We start from the raw sequence: 15,257 nt of genomic DNA on the forward strand, positions 1-15,257 counted from the left end.
TGATAGAGCTAAATCACTGCAAAAAATTAATATCATAAATATGGATAGCTCCTTTGCTTTTCTAGTTCCAGTACAAGTTGAACTTCTAAAAACTTTTTTCGTTATTTAATTTTTTTTTAAATGTAATTTATTGTCAAATTGGTTTCCATACAACACCCAGTGCTCATCCCAACAGGTGCCCTACTCAATGCCCATCACCCACTTTCCCCTCTCCCCCACTCCCCATCAACCCTCAGTTTGTTCTCAGTATTTAAGAGTCTCTTATGGTTAGGGCATCTGGGTGGCTGAGTCGGTTGAGCATCCGACTTCGGCTCAGGTCATGATCTCACGGTTCGTGGGTTCAAGCCCCACGTCGGGCTCTGTGCTGACAGCTCAGAGCCTGGAGCCTGCTTCAGATTCTGTGTCTTCCCCTCTCTGTCCCTCCCCTGCTCACACTTGTCAATCTCTCTCATTAAATAAATAAAAACATTAAATAAATAAAAACATTAAAAAAAATCTCTTATGGTTTGCCTCCTTCCCTTTCTAACTTTTTTTTCCCCATTCCCCTCCCCCATGGTCTTCTGTTAAGTTTCTCAGGATCCACATATGAATGAAAACATAGGGTATCTGTCTTTCTCTGCCTTATTTCACTTAGCATAACACTCTCCAGTTCCATCCACGTTGCGACAAATGGCTACATTTCATTCTTTCTCATTGCCAAGTAGTATTCCATTGTATATATAAACCACATCTTCTTTATCCATTCATCAGTTGATGGACATTTAGGCTGTTTGCATAATTTGGTTATTGTTGAAAGTGCTGCTATAAACATTGGGGTACAAGTGCCCCTATGCATCAGCACTCCTGTATCCCTTGGGTAAATTCCTAGCAGTGCTATTGCTGGGTCATAGGGTAGGTCTAATTTTAATTTCTTGAGGAACGTCCACACTTTTCCAGAGTGGCTGCACCAGTTTGCATTCCCACCAACAGTGCAACGGGGTTCCTGTTTTTCCACATCCTCTCCAGCATCTATAGTCTCCTGATTTGTTGACTTTAGCCACTCTGACCGGCGTGAGGTGGTATCTCAGTGTGGTTTTGACTTGTATTGCCCTGATGAGGAGTGACGTTGAGCATCTTTTCATGTGCCTGTTGGCCTTCTGGATGTCTTCTTTGGAAAAGTGGCTATTCATGTCTTCTGCCCATTTCTTCACTGGATTATTTGTTTTTGGGGGTGTGGAGTTTGATGAGTTCTTCATAGATTTTGGATACTAGCCCTTTATCCGATATGTCATTTGCAATTATCTTTTCCCATTCTGTCGGTTGCCTTTTAGTTTTGTTGATTGTTTCCTTTGCAGTGTAGAAGCTTTTTATCTTCATGAGGTCCCAATAGTTCATTTTTGCTTTTAATTCCCTTGCCTGTGGAGGTGTGTCAAGTAAGAAATTGCTGCAGCTGAGGTCAGAGAGGTTTTTTCCTCCTTTCTCCTCTAGGGTTTTGATGGTTTCCTGTCTCACATTCAGGTCCTTCATCCATTTTGAGTTTATTTTTGTGAATGGTGTAAGAAAGTGGTATAGTTTCATTCTTTTGCATGTTGCTGTCCAGTTCTCCCAGCACCATTTGTTAGAGACTGTCTTTTTTCCATTGGATATTCTTTCCTGCTCTGTCAAAGATTAGTTGGCCATACATTTGTGGGTCCAATTCTGGATTCTCTATTCTGTTCCATTGGTCTATGTGTCTGCTTTTGTGCCAATACCATACTGTCTTGATGATTACAGCTTTGTAGTAGAGGCTAAAGTCTGAGATTGTGATGCCTCCCACTTTGGTCTTCTTCTTCAATATTACTTTGGCTATTCGGGCTCTTTTGTGGTTCCATACAAATTTTAGGATGACTTGTTCTAGCTTCGAAAAGAATGCTGGTGCAACTTTGATTGGGATTGCATTGAATGTGTAGATTGCTTTGGGTAGTATTGACATTTTAACAATATTTATTCTTCCAATCCATGAGCATGGAATGTTTTCCATTTCTTTGTATCTTCTTCAATTTCCTTCAGAAGCTTTCATTATTTAATTTCTAAACTCATTGTTTCAGAAAATTTGTGTGAAATAGGAGGAAGCTGGTCAGAGACAGCCACTTTGTGTGGAGATAAACTAGGCCCCTGCCATATGGGTAGCAGGCTGTGGGCCAAGAAAAAAGATGGTCAGAGTGGATTCCCTGGGGAGGGGCCCAGTCAAATACAGTAACCTGTTTTAAGTTTTCCTTTCCATGTGTTATTTTCATCCTGATATTCTGAAGTTTTCAAGAAAATTGGTTAAGCATTTGTGCCTTGTCTTAGCTGTGCTTTAGGGACTTTATTCTTGGGATAAAGTGGTAAAGGACAAAGTGAACTGGAGAAGCAGACTGCCAACCAGCTAAAACTAGTTAGCACATCAGTCTGGGGTGACATGGCTGGCTGAGGTGATAAATGACTTTACCAGAAGAACCAGAAGAGCTTTATGGAATATATAAACGTTTCTTGAGGCTTCTCCAAAATTACATGGGGGTGAGGGGCAACCTCACCTTTCTGATAGAAAGATTTCTGGTAGAAATCCAGACTTCCCGTAACCAAGCAGATAGAGTTGAGACCAAACTGTCTCTTCCAGTGTGTTACCCTAAAAGCTAATGACATTGAAGACACCTGGGATACAGTCTGAGCAGCACTTTTTCTGAATTTATATTAATAATATAAAAGTTTAACATATGTAGAGTATAAAAACAGCAATTACCTTTGCTAAAATTGATACAGAATGTACTTTCTTTTTATCATTTACAATACTGTCAACCAGGTCAGCCACTGATAGTCCAACAGACCAGGATCTTTGACCTTTTACCCGTAACACCTCCATGGCTCTAGGTTGTCAAAAAAATAAATAAATAAATAAGTAAATCTCAGAAAATGCACAAATATGCACAGTTTTACATTGTCTAAGGTCTTAATTAGATGTATTTTTATTCAGAAATAAGACTTCTACAGCAATTGTTAGGAAAGCCTACAGATAATCTAATGACTAAAGTTTTCTTAAAATGTCAGGAAGGTAGTTCACAGAGAGAAAATACCAATGGCCTAATAACATAGAAAGAAGCTCACCTCTACCAATATTCAACTACATACGAGTTAGAACAATACACCACTATTGCCTATCAAAATTGGCAAATTTAAGAAGATTGATACCTACTTTTGGAGAAGCTTCAGAGAAATAGGCATTCTCTTAACTGCAGTTGAGTGATACAGTCTTTTAGGAGGAAGATTTAGTAACAACTGATCTAGAAATTCCCCTTCAGGGATTTTATTCCACTGCAATATGCTCAAGTATGCAAATATATGCATGTTTGTCTTGGATGAGACAGAAAAAAATTCTGGAAACAACTCATCAAAAGAGCACTCGTTAAATAAATCACTATCCAAATGTAGTACTGTATAGCCCTGAAGAGGAATAAAGTAGATTTATATGACCAATATGGAAACATTTCCAAGATTTATTATTAAGGAAATGAAGCAAGTTGCAAGATAATATGAATAGCATAAACTTATCATTATGCAAGTAATAAAAATAATAATGATAGTTTGCATAAGCACTGGAAAAATGTTTGGACACCTGGACACTAAACTGTTAACAACAGTTGTCTCTGAAGAATGGGATACTCCCAGCTTTTCACTTTCTACTTTATAGATATCTGCCGTATTTGAAGTTTTATAAAAGCAAACATTCTCTATGCAAAAAATAAAAAATGATTTAAGTTAAATAAACATGTTTGAATTTCTTCCTTTTACAATTTCTTCCTTACATATGCAGGATTAGACAGAGAATCAGATTAGAATGGATTATACAGTACACTACTCTTCTCAGTAGGAGAATATTCTTCCCAGTTGTGACAGTCTAAAAACCTTAAGCTGAAGGTTTAGAAACCTAAAAGTCTTGGGGTGGCTGGCTGGCTCAGTAGGTTGAGCATCCAACTTCAGCTCAGGTCCCGGTTTCATGGTTCATGGCTTTGAGCCCTGCATCGGGCTCTCAGGAGCCCACTTCAGAGCCTCTGTCTCCCTCTCTCTGCCTCTCCCATGCACCCGCTCACTCTCTCTCAAATATAGACATTAAAAAAAACTTTTTAAAGCTAAAAGTCTACACCATTCAAACTGCAGAAATGTATGTGATTATGTGATGATGGGAAAACAGATGGCATAAAAATACATGGTGCATGGGGCACCTGGTGGCTCACTTGGTTAAGCATCTGATTCGATCTCAGCTCAGGTCTTGATCTCAGGGTCGTGAGTTTGAGCCCCGCATTGGGCTCCACGCTGGGTGTGGAGCCTACTTAAAAAATACAATACGTGGGGCGCCTGGGTGGCACAGTCGGTTAAGCGTCTGACTTCAGCCAGGTCACGATCTCGCGGTCCGTGAGTTCGAGCCCCGCGTCGGGCTCTGGGCTGATGGCTCAGAGCCTGGAGCCTGTTTCCGATTCTGTGTCTCCCTCTCTCTCTGCCACTCCCCCGTTCATGCTCTGTCTCTCTCTGTCCCAAAAATAAATAAACGTTGAAAAAAAAATTAAAAAAAAAATACAATACGTGGTGTGTGGAGTACAACCTGTAAGGCACAGACCTTGGAAGGTGTCTGATCAAAGGCAAAAATACAAGGATCTATGCATTACACTTTTGTTTTTGCCTGAACCTATAATATGGCTTATCCACTCATATTAGACTAGTTCCCAATTAATACATGTTAATTTTAAGTGGTATGGACAAATTCTACATTAAGAAAATTCTTTTTTTAATGTTTATTTTTGAGAGTGAGAGAAACAGAGAGAGAAAGAGAGAGAGAGAGGGTGAGAGAGAGAGAGAGAGAGAGAGAGAGAGAGAGAGAGCAGAGAGAGGGAGACACAGAATCCAAAGCAGGCTCTGTCTGGGCTCCCAGCTGACACGGGGCTAAAACCCACGACTCACGAGATCATGAGTCGAAGTCAGATGCTTAACCGACTGAGCCACCCAGGCATCCCTATATTAAGAAAATTCTTAATATCCTCAGATGTTGACATATCAAAGTAGGAAATCACTGACTACAAATAGGAAAACTCTTCCACCCTGTATGTGTCCACTGAATATCTGAAATAAAGTTTGCAAAGTACTCTTGGATCTACTTTCAGATAAGAAATCAAAGAGGGGAAAGCACTGCTGCTTTGTACTTTAGAGTTGCCCATACTAGCTAGTTTTGTTTGAGGAAGACTGGTAAAGCAATGCTGTGTACACAGTTGTTATCATGGGAGCTACGAAGTATGTGATTTTCGGTTGGGTAAATGCAGATTGATGCTCAGTGTTACCTGTTGGACAACTGCACTTGAGAGTTATGACTCATCACTTCTTCTTGGCCACCCCATGTGGGCACTAAAATTAAAGGAAAAATTAATTATACTTTGCCAACAACTCCCTTAGGACTAAGATGTCATAAATGATCATTTGCAGTCAAGGGTGTCTGTATTCAACTTGAAACGCTTTCCCCCTTTCTAGCAATAGTTAGTTTTCCACTGGGCTTACTGTGCCAAATGCTTGGGGCCTGCAATCCTCCAAAAGACGTGATCCCCTGAGCCTATCTGCGGCCTCCTCACCTGTGCTCTCTCATCAACCCTGGTTCTACAATGGCAGTGTACTGTCCAAGCAGAAAGCTTTCTTTTCTCAGCAGGCTGCACTGAAAGCACTTGGCATTTGCTCCACTTGGAAATAACACGGAGATTCATTTCGTTCACCAGGTGAGAAATAATTCAGTCACCTATTTTGGCTAGGCTTCCACAGCTGTTAGAGAAGCAGGGTTCTATTTGCTAAGAGGACCTTTTCAGCTACCATTTCATCTCACTATAGCATTTACAAAAACAATTCAAAAATTCAAAACTGTGCATATGAACTATCTACACCACATTTTAATATTAAATAGAAATTGCCAGAAGCATTTTGAAACCCCTTCTAATGGTCATCTATTTCTCACGTGCGTGAAGACAATTATTTGATACAAATCCGTACTTGGGTAGGCAAAACAAAAATACATTTGAATATATAAGACTATGTTTAAGATACAAGTCTTCTAAACTGCATTCAAAATTAGGCCATTTAGCGACAGGTCAGCAAAAAGGACACCCTATGTATCCAGACGACTCTTCTTCAAGCTCATTATAAGCTTGCAGGGAGTAGGGTCCATGTGTTCTTTTGTTTCCTCTCACACATTTTTACCACAGTAAAGAATACACAGGAGATGATGCAGAACCGACTTCATGCACAATCCATTATTATGTTAACAAAGAGGAAAGCATACTTGCAACAGTTAAATTGAAAACTACGAAAAAAAATAAATCGAAAACTACGGAAAAGTTGAAAAGTTTTTATGTTAAAAAAAAAGCAAAACCAAAATTTGTTATATGAAAAATACAAATATATGTGGACAGATTAAGGGAATTTAAAAAAATGTTTTACTTGGACAGAATGGTTATATGTGAATTTTTAAAAAAAAAATTGTTGTGCATTATCGGTATATTCACAATAGGTAGAAAATTGGGGAAATATCTGTAAATGCTGTACTTCAACATTCAGCATGAGATGAATAAAAGGGGCAAGGGAGGAATAAGAGAAGACTCAGAAAGGACACAAAAAATCTGAAATTTAATTATGAGAGAGGGAGAGAGAGAGAGAGAGAGAGAGAGTGAGTGAGTATCACATTCTCTCCTCTCTACGCCCTGACTTATTAGAGCCATAAGGAAAGAATGGAGAGAAGGGGAGAGCTTCACTATGTTCAACTTTGCTTATGACACAGTTATTAGAATTTTCAATTAAGTTCAGATGCACTTTTTTTTTTTTTTGCTCATTTACTGCCCAGTCCTTCAAACTTCCTAAATATATGTTCAGCCTATTTTAAGGAGCCCTTTCAAATATTGTAACTAATCAATCCTGATCTTTCTGGCTCCATTCCTTAAGAACAACAATCCTCTGGCCCCCAAATTTTAATGAACAGTGACCATGGGATGACTCTTTCCCTTGTGTAAGACAGATGACCAAAGCAGATGACCTAACGGTCTGTTGTGAGGTCCAACCCTCAGATTAATCATCATTTGAAGGAGTTATTTACAGTTTACATATGATGTTAATATCATAGCTGAAGAGGGGTGAATAATATGAATGATCTTTGGTCACAAGATAGTATCAACATCATTCATTCCTTTCAAAACACTTTTATTGAGGCCATGCCAAGGTCAAGGAGCTTTTATAGTCTGCTGGAATAAACAGACAGGTAAATATGCAGTTATAACATAATGTGATAATGGTTATAACAGAGTCATGAACTTACTTAACCTGGAGAATTAGGGAAGGCTTCCTGGGAGAGGTGGCACTCAAGCCCAGTCTGAAAGGGTAAGTAGGAGTTAGCCAAGTTCAGGTTAGAATGGAAGGAAGAATCAGGTGCAAAAGCAAGGAGGCATGAGAGTGTACGAATCATTTAGAAAACTGTAGGCTGACCACCTGACTAGCATAGAAGGCCTGGCAGAATGGTGGAAGATGAAATTGGCAAGGGAAGCAAGAAACTGATCCTAAAGAGTTTTGTATGTCATGGGATTCTTCCCCCAGGCTATAGCTGCCATTTACCTCTGAAATACTTAAAGAGAATTCATTTTATTTGCACACCTGCCATCTTACAACTGTTTCCAAATCCTAATGCTGCTTTACTTCAAAGAGTAGTTTTATGTGTCCTTTTGCCAATTTTCTATTCATCCCTGTCTTGTCGATTGCTGTAACAGAAACTACCATTTACTGAGTGTTTACACTATCCCAGATACTGTACTAAATGCTTTAGATAAATTATCTAATTAAGTCACCAGCAATAATGCAACCAGCAAAGAAAAAGCACAGCTCTGAAGTCAGACCAGGGTGCAAATCTTACCAGATATGTAATCTTGGGCAAATAACTTAACTTCATTGTCTTAAGCTTGCTCATCCATAAATTTGGAAAACCCCCATCTCCTTTACAGAGTGTTTGTAAATTTTAATGAGATACGCAACATATTTAATACACATAGTAGGCTTTCAATAAATTATAATTGCTATTATTGTGGTGATGTCACTCATGCAAAAATATAACCAGCTGATGTCTACACATGAAACCAGCAGAGGGAGCCTCTATCCATTTCTGGCTTCAATGCCAAGGTAAGTATACCTATTATGGATATATCTATCTCTGAAACAAAATACAAGACAGGATAAAAAGTGATTTGATGGTGGTGTCTAGACGGGACACAGGGAGATGGGTTGGGGAGAACATTGGTAGCTTCAGTCATATTGGTAATGTTCTTAATTGAGCACAGATTCATGAATATTCTACTATTATGCTTTAACACACATATGTATTTTTTTATATATGCCAAATAGTACAAAATATTATATTTTAGTGATCCTAATGCATGTGTACCTACATCCCTCTACCTCTTGTTCCCATTTGAGGTTCAACACAGAATTACCATATCCCTTCCTTGTATTTTTATCTTACTTCCCTTGGATCTTTCTCATAGCAAGTTAATGCTGCCTTTCATTATAGTCATTTTCTGTATTAGATCTAAGCTTCCTAAAGATATAGTCAGGTTCTTACACATCTGTATAGCTCCAACAGCAGACAGCACTGTGCCTTCGGCTTATTTATCAAGTTGCACTATCCTTTATTTTCTCTTTACAATTTGAAATGTTAATATAACCATATTGTGAAATATTTTTACTCATTAAAAAATTGTAACTTATTAGGGAAACTGGCTAAATAAATTTTGACATATCCAGTAGTTTAAAAGAATGAGTGAGATCTATATATGTCATTATGCAACCATTTCCACGTCATGTCAATAAATAAAAGGGCAAGGTGCAGGATGATGTATGTCTATTTCATATATGTGCTTATCTATGCACAGAACATTTCTGGAAGGCTACATAAGAGACTGGTAACTGTGACTGAATCTAGGGAGAGAGCCTGAGTATCTGGCATCAAAGGGAGACTTATTTTTTACTGCATAGATCTTTTTGTACTATTTAATTTTTTGTAATGTGACTGTATGACTTTTTCAACTAAAAGAACAGCTTAATAATTTACACTTTCAATAAGAACATATGCACACAAAATACTCAAATTGGATCAGAATAAACAGCAGTTTAACAAAAGAATAAACATCACGTTTATTGGTTATATGGTTAATTACCATATAGCTAGCAACAGATTTAGCACAAAGGGGTGAAGAAATCACTGTGGAGTGATGTGATCAGGAAAGGCTTCACAATGTAAAACAAGGTCTAAGGAAAGGCTTCACAGTGTGAGTAAGGAGGGCTTGACCTAGACCTCAAAGGATGAGATTTGAGTATGTGGAGAGAGGGGAAGAAGGGCAAAGTTCCCTGGGGCTGAAGCAAAGCTGTGGGGTGGGGCTGGGAGGCACAACACCTGGGTTTTAGTCCTTCTTTGACCCTAAAACTATAGGCTCTTGGGCAAGTCACTCTTACCATCCCTGTATCCATTGCTGGGTCCCTAAAACAAAATGTAATCAGTGATCCGTTAGGTCCCTTCCAGCTCTCAAATAATATTACTACATCCTTAATTGGGAAAGAAGATTAGGGCTAGATTTTGGGACATCTTGAATGCCAAGCAAAGGAATTTAATAGTTTGGTCAGAGGAAGCCAGTGAAAGTTTTTGAAAAGAGGAGTATGATTTAGCAAGACTGAATTAACACATGAAAGCATATAGTACAATTTTGGCTAATATCATTATTAACTTGGCATCATATTTACAGGGTAGACAAGAGGGGAAATAGCAAACTAAATTGGGAGATCTGCAAGAATCGGAGAAGCAAGAGATAAACATGGCCCAGAACTCAAATGGTACTACTGAGTAAAATATGGGGTCTCAGGTTTGTTTGCAGCCCTGAAGATTCATTACTCTAAGTCATCTGCCCCAAGTTTTTGCTTGCTATCCTTTTCTAGGATCCTATTGATTAGCGTTTAGTGTCAGGGAGCATTTTGAACTTGAAAAGTCATTCTACTCAATCACAGTGTTGGGTTTTGTAAAGGTTTATTCTATAACCTGACTCTTTCTAGTATTGAATTTTCTAGGTAGCCAGTACCAATTTACACAGATTTAAATACTTTTGTATTTTATTAAAATTTTCTCAAAAATTATACAAGTACTATACATCCATAGTGACATTAGAAAACACTGACAAATACAAATTTTTAAAAGTTACCTTTAAGCCAGTTTTAACCACTGTTAATATTTTGTTTTAATGACATCAAAGCACATAGGAACCTTTAAATTCTAAGGAAATAGTTTTGAGAAGGTGATTTGCTTTGTGGCACTGTGGACTGACTCTCATTTAACTTTTAGTGTGCATGGTCTTTTTCCAGATCTCCAGTTAAAAGATCACCTCCTCATAGGCAGAGAAGTTCTTTTTCACATTGTGCTCTACCCCATAGGACCTACATGCTAAATAAAGCAATAGTAACAATAGTAATGTCATTTAAATGATGAAGCAATGATTAACTGCCCCCAAATTACCTTTTCAACATATCACTCTCATGCTCAAATACCTCTAATGCGTTCCCTCTGCCTGAGAATCACTTTCCAACTCTTCAATCAGGTATTCAAGGATCTCCAAAATGTGATTTCACCCAGGCTTATCTGGTTGAAATTCTCTGCGACATCTAGTTTAGATTTTTTTTTTTTCATCCCACGCACATGCCATACTTAACATACTATGTGCCTTTGTCTGCTTCTGATTTCCCATTCCTGGAATATCTTTCCCACTCTTTGCTCTCTATTCAAATCCTATTCATTCTTTCAAAGTCCAGTTCAATAACGGCCTGTACAGAATTTTCTCCAGTCATTTCAATTCAGGTTAAATGCTCACTCATAAGCTTAAGCACTGTAAGTCTATAATACTCATTCTGGCACTTAATGAATACTTTCCTATGCTTTCACTGTTAGCTAAAATATCATGTAAATATTTTTCTTACCCTTCTAAAATAATTTTTAAGTATGATGAAGAAAGAGATCATGCTCTATGCCTCTTTTATTTCATACTAACATTCTATACAGTAGTGAGTACAGAGTAGGCACTTACATAGTTGTTTAAATAAATAAAAATGAACAGAATGAGGATAAAGAGCACTTCTGTCACCTGACCAACCTCACTTTATAGCTTAAGGGAAACAGTAAAGGAGTAAAAGGAAGAGATTCTCAAGTTGAATAGGGAAAGTATTCTTTTGGGATAGGACAGGGGCTTTCCAGTCTGAGGAATGGAATGCTTTTTGTGGTAGGAAGAGAACAAGTGGCTAGTGAAAAAGGCCATGAAGATAAAGAAAGGGTGAAAATCCCGTTTAAAAAGGTGAGAAACAGACAGGGAGGGTGGTACCTAGGAAGAAAGTCTGAACTTAGGAAACATAAGCAACAACGAAGTGTGGGGAGAATAAAGGAAAGAGTTCTATATACGCTTTAGGGTTTTTTTAAACGTGGCTCTCTAGAAAATGAAACTTTCAAATTAATCCTGGACTCTGAAACTCAACTAAAAAATATGAAACTAATCTTAAACTTACAGAAAAGTAAGTAAATGAGAATGACATACTTGAAGAGTCTACTCACAATACAGGGCCTATAAAACAAAAGCCAAGTAAGTACAGCTATTCTGGAATCTTCAGATATATCTGAGTATCATGGCCTCTGGTGACTTAGGTTGTCAATATAACGAATTAAAATATATTTCTTACCTTTGTCTTCTCCCTGCTCACCAATAACCCATACTTGTTTTCCTGACATTTGTGCCTTCAAAACATTTGTAATAATGTACTGTAATCTCTGTGAATCCAGATTACATCCAATTCCAATCACTCGATTTGTAGGAAATGCACTCAGTTTCCACGTCACATAAGTCATGATTTCCACTAAATATTGCACACAAGGTGAAAATGTAAAGATTTTAAAAATACACTTCTAGCCTAGTTCTCATAAACAAAATATTTATTATTAAAAACTTTTTTAATGTTTATTTATTCTTTGAGAGAGAGACAGAACATGAGCAGGGGAGGGGCAGAGAGAGGGAAACACAGAATCAGAAGCAGGCTCCAGGCTCCGAGCTGTTAGCACAGAGCCCGACACAGGGCTTGAACTCATGAACTGCAAGATCATGACCTGAGCTAAAGTCGGATGCTTATGCTACTGAGCCACCCAGGTGCCCCAAAATATTTATTATTTTAATAAGCATAGTAGAGCTTCTACATATTTTTCTTAGGTCCTAAATGCACTTTGAGGCATTTTTAATGTATATTAAAAACACTAACCAGGTTTCAACATGATTTTACATAACTTTGTTGTTTAATATAAATTAAGAGTGGGGGGCGCCTGGGTGGCTCAGTCAGTTGAGCGGCTGACTTTGGCTCAGGTCATGATCTTACGGTCCGTGAGTTCAAGCCCCACGTCAGGCTCTGTGCTGACAGCTCAGAGCCTGGAACCTGTTTCAGATTCTGTGTCTCCCTCTCTCTGACCCTCCCACATTCATGCTCTGTCTCCCTCTGTCTCAAAAATAAATAAAAAAAAACGTTAAAAAGAAAATTAAAAAAATAATAAAATAAATAAATTAAGAGTGGAAAATAAATATTTTCCTAGTTAAGTAAGAAAGATGAAAACTGGGTATAGAAAGCCAGAAAAGAATGTTTGTTTTTCATCGATCAAGTTCTCTTTTATATCTTTTTTTCCTTTCTTTAAAACAAAATTTTTTTTTAATGTTTATTTATTTTTGAGAGAGAAAGAGAGCGTGAGCAGGGAAGGGGCAGAGAGGAGAGGGAGAGAGAATCCCAAGCAGGCCTCATGCCGCCAGCATGGAGCCCAATGCGAGACTTAAACTCACAAATCACAAGATCATGACCCGAGCCAAAACCAAGAGTCAGATGTTCAACCCCCTGAGCCACCTAGGCGCTGCTCTTTTATATCTATATTAAGGTGAATTTCTATTTTTAAATTAAAATAATGATCACACACTCCCACTATGCAGTGCAACATTATGAACAAGCAAAAACACAACTACTTTTTTCTGCCATGCCAAAAGGATGTCAGGAATTAAAGAGACTAGTGTCCCTCAAACAATTACTACAGAAAAACAATCAAAATGTACACCATACCCTTATACTGGGAACATTAAGAAACTCTGTTCGCCAATTTGAGTTCGATACCACCCAATTCTTTGATAGTATTTCTTTTTCTTAGTAAACCAGTTCCCAAAACACTTTGTAATATACAAAAAGTTAGAAACACAGTGGCACGCCCACTAGCATTTTACAACACTTTAGAATTAACAAAATATCTTTCATATAAGCCACTGCATTTTTCTCTTTGGTGTTTAACCATTTTCTCACTGAAGGAGCCATGGCCAACAACCTGGAACAGAATGATGGTGATATGTCACAAAAATTGTTAAGGTAAAAGCTTCTAGTTAGTGCCAGTCATAAGAAGTAACTGGTTGACCGGATATGGACGTACCGTATTGTTCGGTATAAGAGCAATTTGAATAGTCTAGCTGCCCTTTTATAATCTAGTTTTATGACTTTTATCAGTACTGGCAATTATATTGATACACTGGACCATCAGAGTAATTAAAAATAAAACTATTTACCTGGTTGAGATGCAACAAGCAGGATACCATGTTGACTATAGTGTCCCAGAGCTGGGACAAGGGCTCTGAACATATCCACATTGCTTTGTACCACATCAAGGTAGGACTGAGAACTACCCAAAGAGTTGACTGTGAAGATCACCACCTTGGAATGAGCAGAGGCAGACAAATCTAATGAATAAAAAGAAACAGTCTGAGCTCAAGATCTAGGTTTTCGTCAAGTTTTCTTGTTCTTGTTTTTCTGATTCTTTTCTACAAGTGGAGAGCCTTTAGGTATATTTGCCTCCAGATCAATCCATATCCATAGAAATATACAGAGTGCTGAGGTTTGCTTCCAGAAAGGTGATTAAGAGCAAGAGTGTATCCCAAAGGGAGAAAGAGAACAAAGGGGGATAAAGAAAATAAAGTACCGGACTCAGAAGCTAAAAACTAGGGCTTAAGTTTTTTCTGTAATGCACAACTTTCCTACGAAAAATAAGTAACGTGCTATAGGCAAAATGAACCTATAATCAATTAGGTCACTGAGTTTTAAACTGTGAGTTTAGGAGCCTAGAGTTCCTTGACAGTGACTCACAGGCCATGTGGAAGGAGTGGGAATAAGTGGAAAGAAGGCTGGTAGGCACAGCTCCATGCTGTTTACTTTGACCTCTCTAGGCAGAGTAGTTCTGCTTGTATCTGTTTTACTTATGAAGGATTCTACTCGAAAGAGGAAAAAAATGGCCAGAAAATCTTTAAATCAAGGTAAAATGTCTTAGCTCATTTTTTACAGACTTTTCCTTATACTGAAGCCAGTATCCTTGGTTTTAGGTTCCTCTTTCAATGGGACTAGGTAAGCAACTGTTACGACTTAAGAGAAGCTGTTCTCTAGAGTTCGCTCCTCTGATCCTGAAGCACACAACATGCAATTTTACAACTACATCACTCTCTATTACACAATGTGCTCTATAGTTAAGTACATGTCAAAACAGCGGCCAGACTTTATCAGCATCAGAGACAACAGAAAAATAACACAGTAGATGGCATTAGTCAACATTTGTAAATTAATATTAGCATCCCAGGGAGACAAGGAGTAGATTCCAGTGTTTATATTCTTAATTAAGCCCCTACGGCCATCTCTCTAAGCCAGTTTCAGAAGGAAACACTTGTGCAATATATCCTCTGGGAAATGTACTTTCCAAGTTTAGCTCCTATTCTGATGCTGTTGTGGGGATAGGAGATCCAAAAGCTGAGTCCTGGATTTTAATGATGGTTCTTCATGAGTACTCTTAAATAATTCCTGTTGGAATTCCTGTTGGAATTCCTGTTCTAGTGATTAGAGTAGATACCTGGTGATGAGTCAAAACCTCAAGAGTTGGAAGGTATATAGTTAACACTTCCAGACCACTTCTATATGCCAGGTACTATTCTAAGAGCTTTCTATGTATTTACTCATTTAATCTAATCTACAACACACTATGGGGTCATAGCCCCCATTTTGCAGACAAGGAATATGAGGCACAGATGAGTCACTTACTCAGTTGTAGAGCTAGCAAGTATCAGACCCAGAATTCAAGCCCAGGCAGCCTGGCTGTAGAGTACTGTTAAGCACCA

At 38.2% G+C, this 15,257-nt stretch overlaps 1 protein-coding gene across 2 annotated transcripts in view; it reads right to left on the reverse strand.

The window, feature by feature from the left end:
* The window catches only part of UEVLD (UEV and lactate/malate dehyrogenase domains), a 52,885-nt gene that overhangs the window by 748 nt on the left and 36,880 nt on the right, over positions 1-15,257 (reverse strand). For both annotated transcript variants that reach the window (XM_047877542.1, XM_047877541.1), the window contains exons 8-11: positions 13,668-13,838; positions 11,770-11,943; positions 5,325-5,388; positions 2,741-2,864 (exon numbers count right to left, since the gene is read on the reverse strand). In XM_047877542.1, the coding sequence (XP_047733498.1) occupies positions 2,741-2,864; positions 5,325-5,388; positions 11,770-11,943; positions 13,668-13,838 (533 nt within the window). The remainder of the gene's footprint in view (positions 1-2,740; positions 2,865-5,324; positions 5,389-11,769; positions 11,944-13,667; positions 13,839-15,257) is intronic.

Source organism: Prionailurus viverrinus, chromosome D1 (genome assembly GCF_022837055.1).
Source record: "Prionailurus viverrinus isolate Anna chromosome D1, UM_Priviv_1.0, whole genome shotgun sequence".
Taxonomy (NCBI): Eukaryota; Metazoa; Chordata; class Mammalia; order Carnivora; family Felidae; genus Prionailurus; species Prionailurus viverrinus.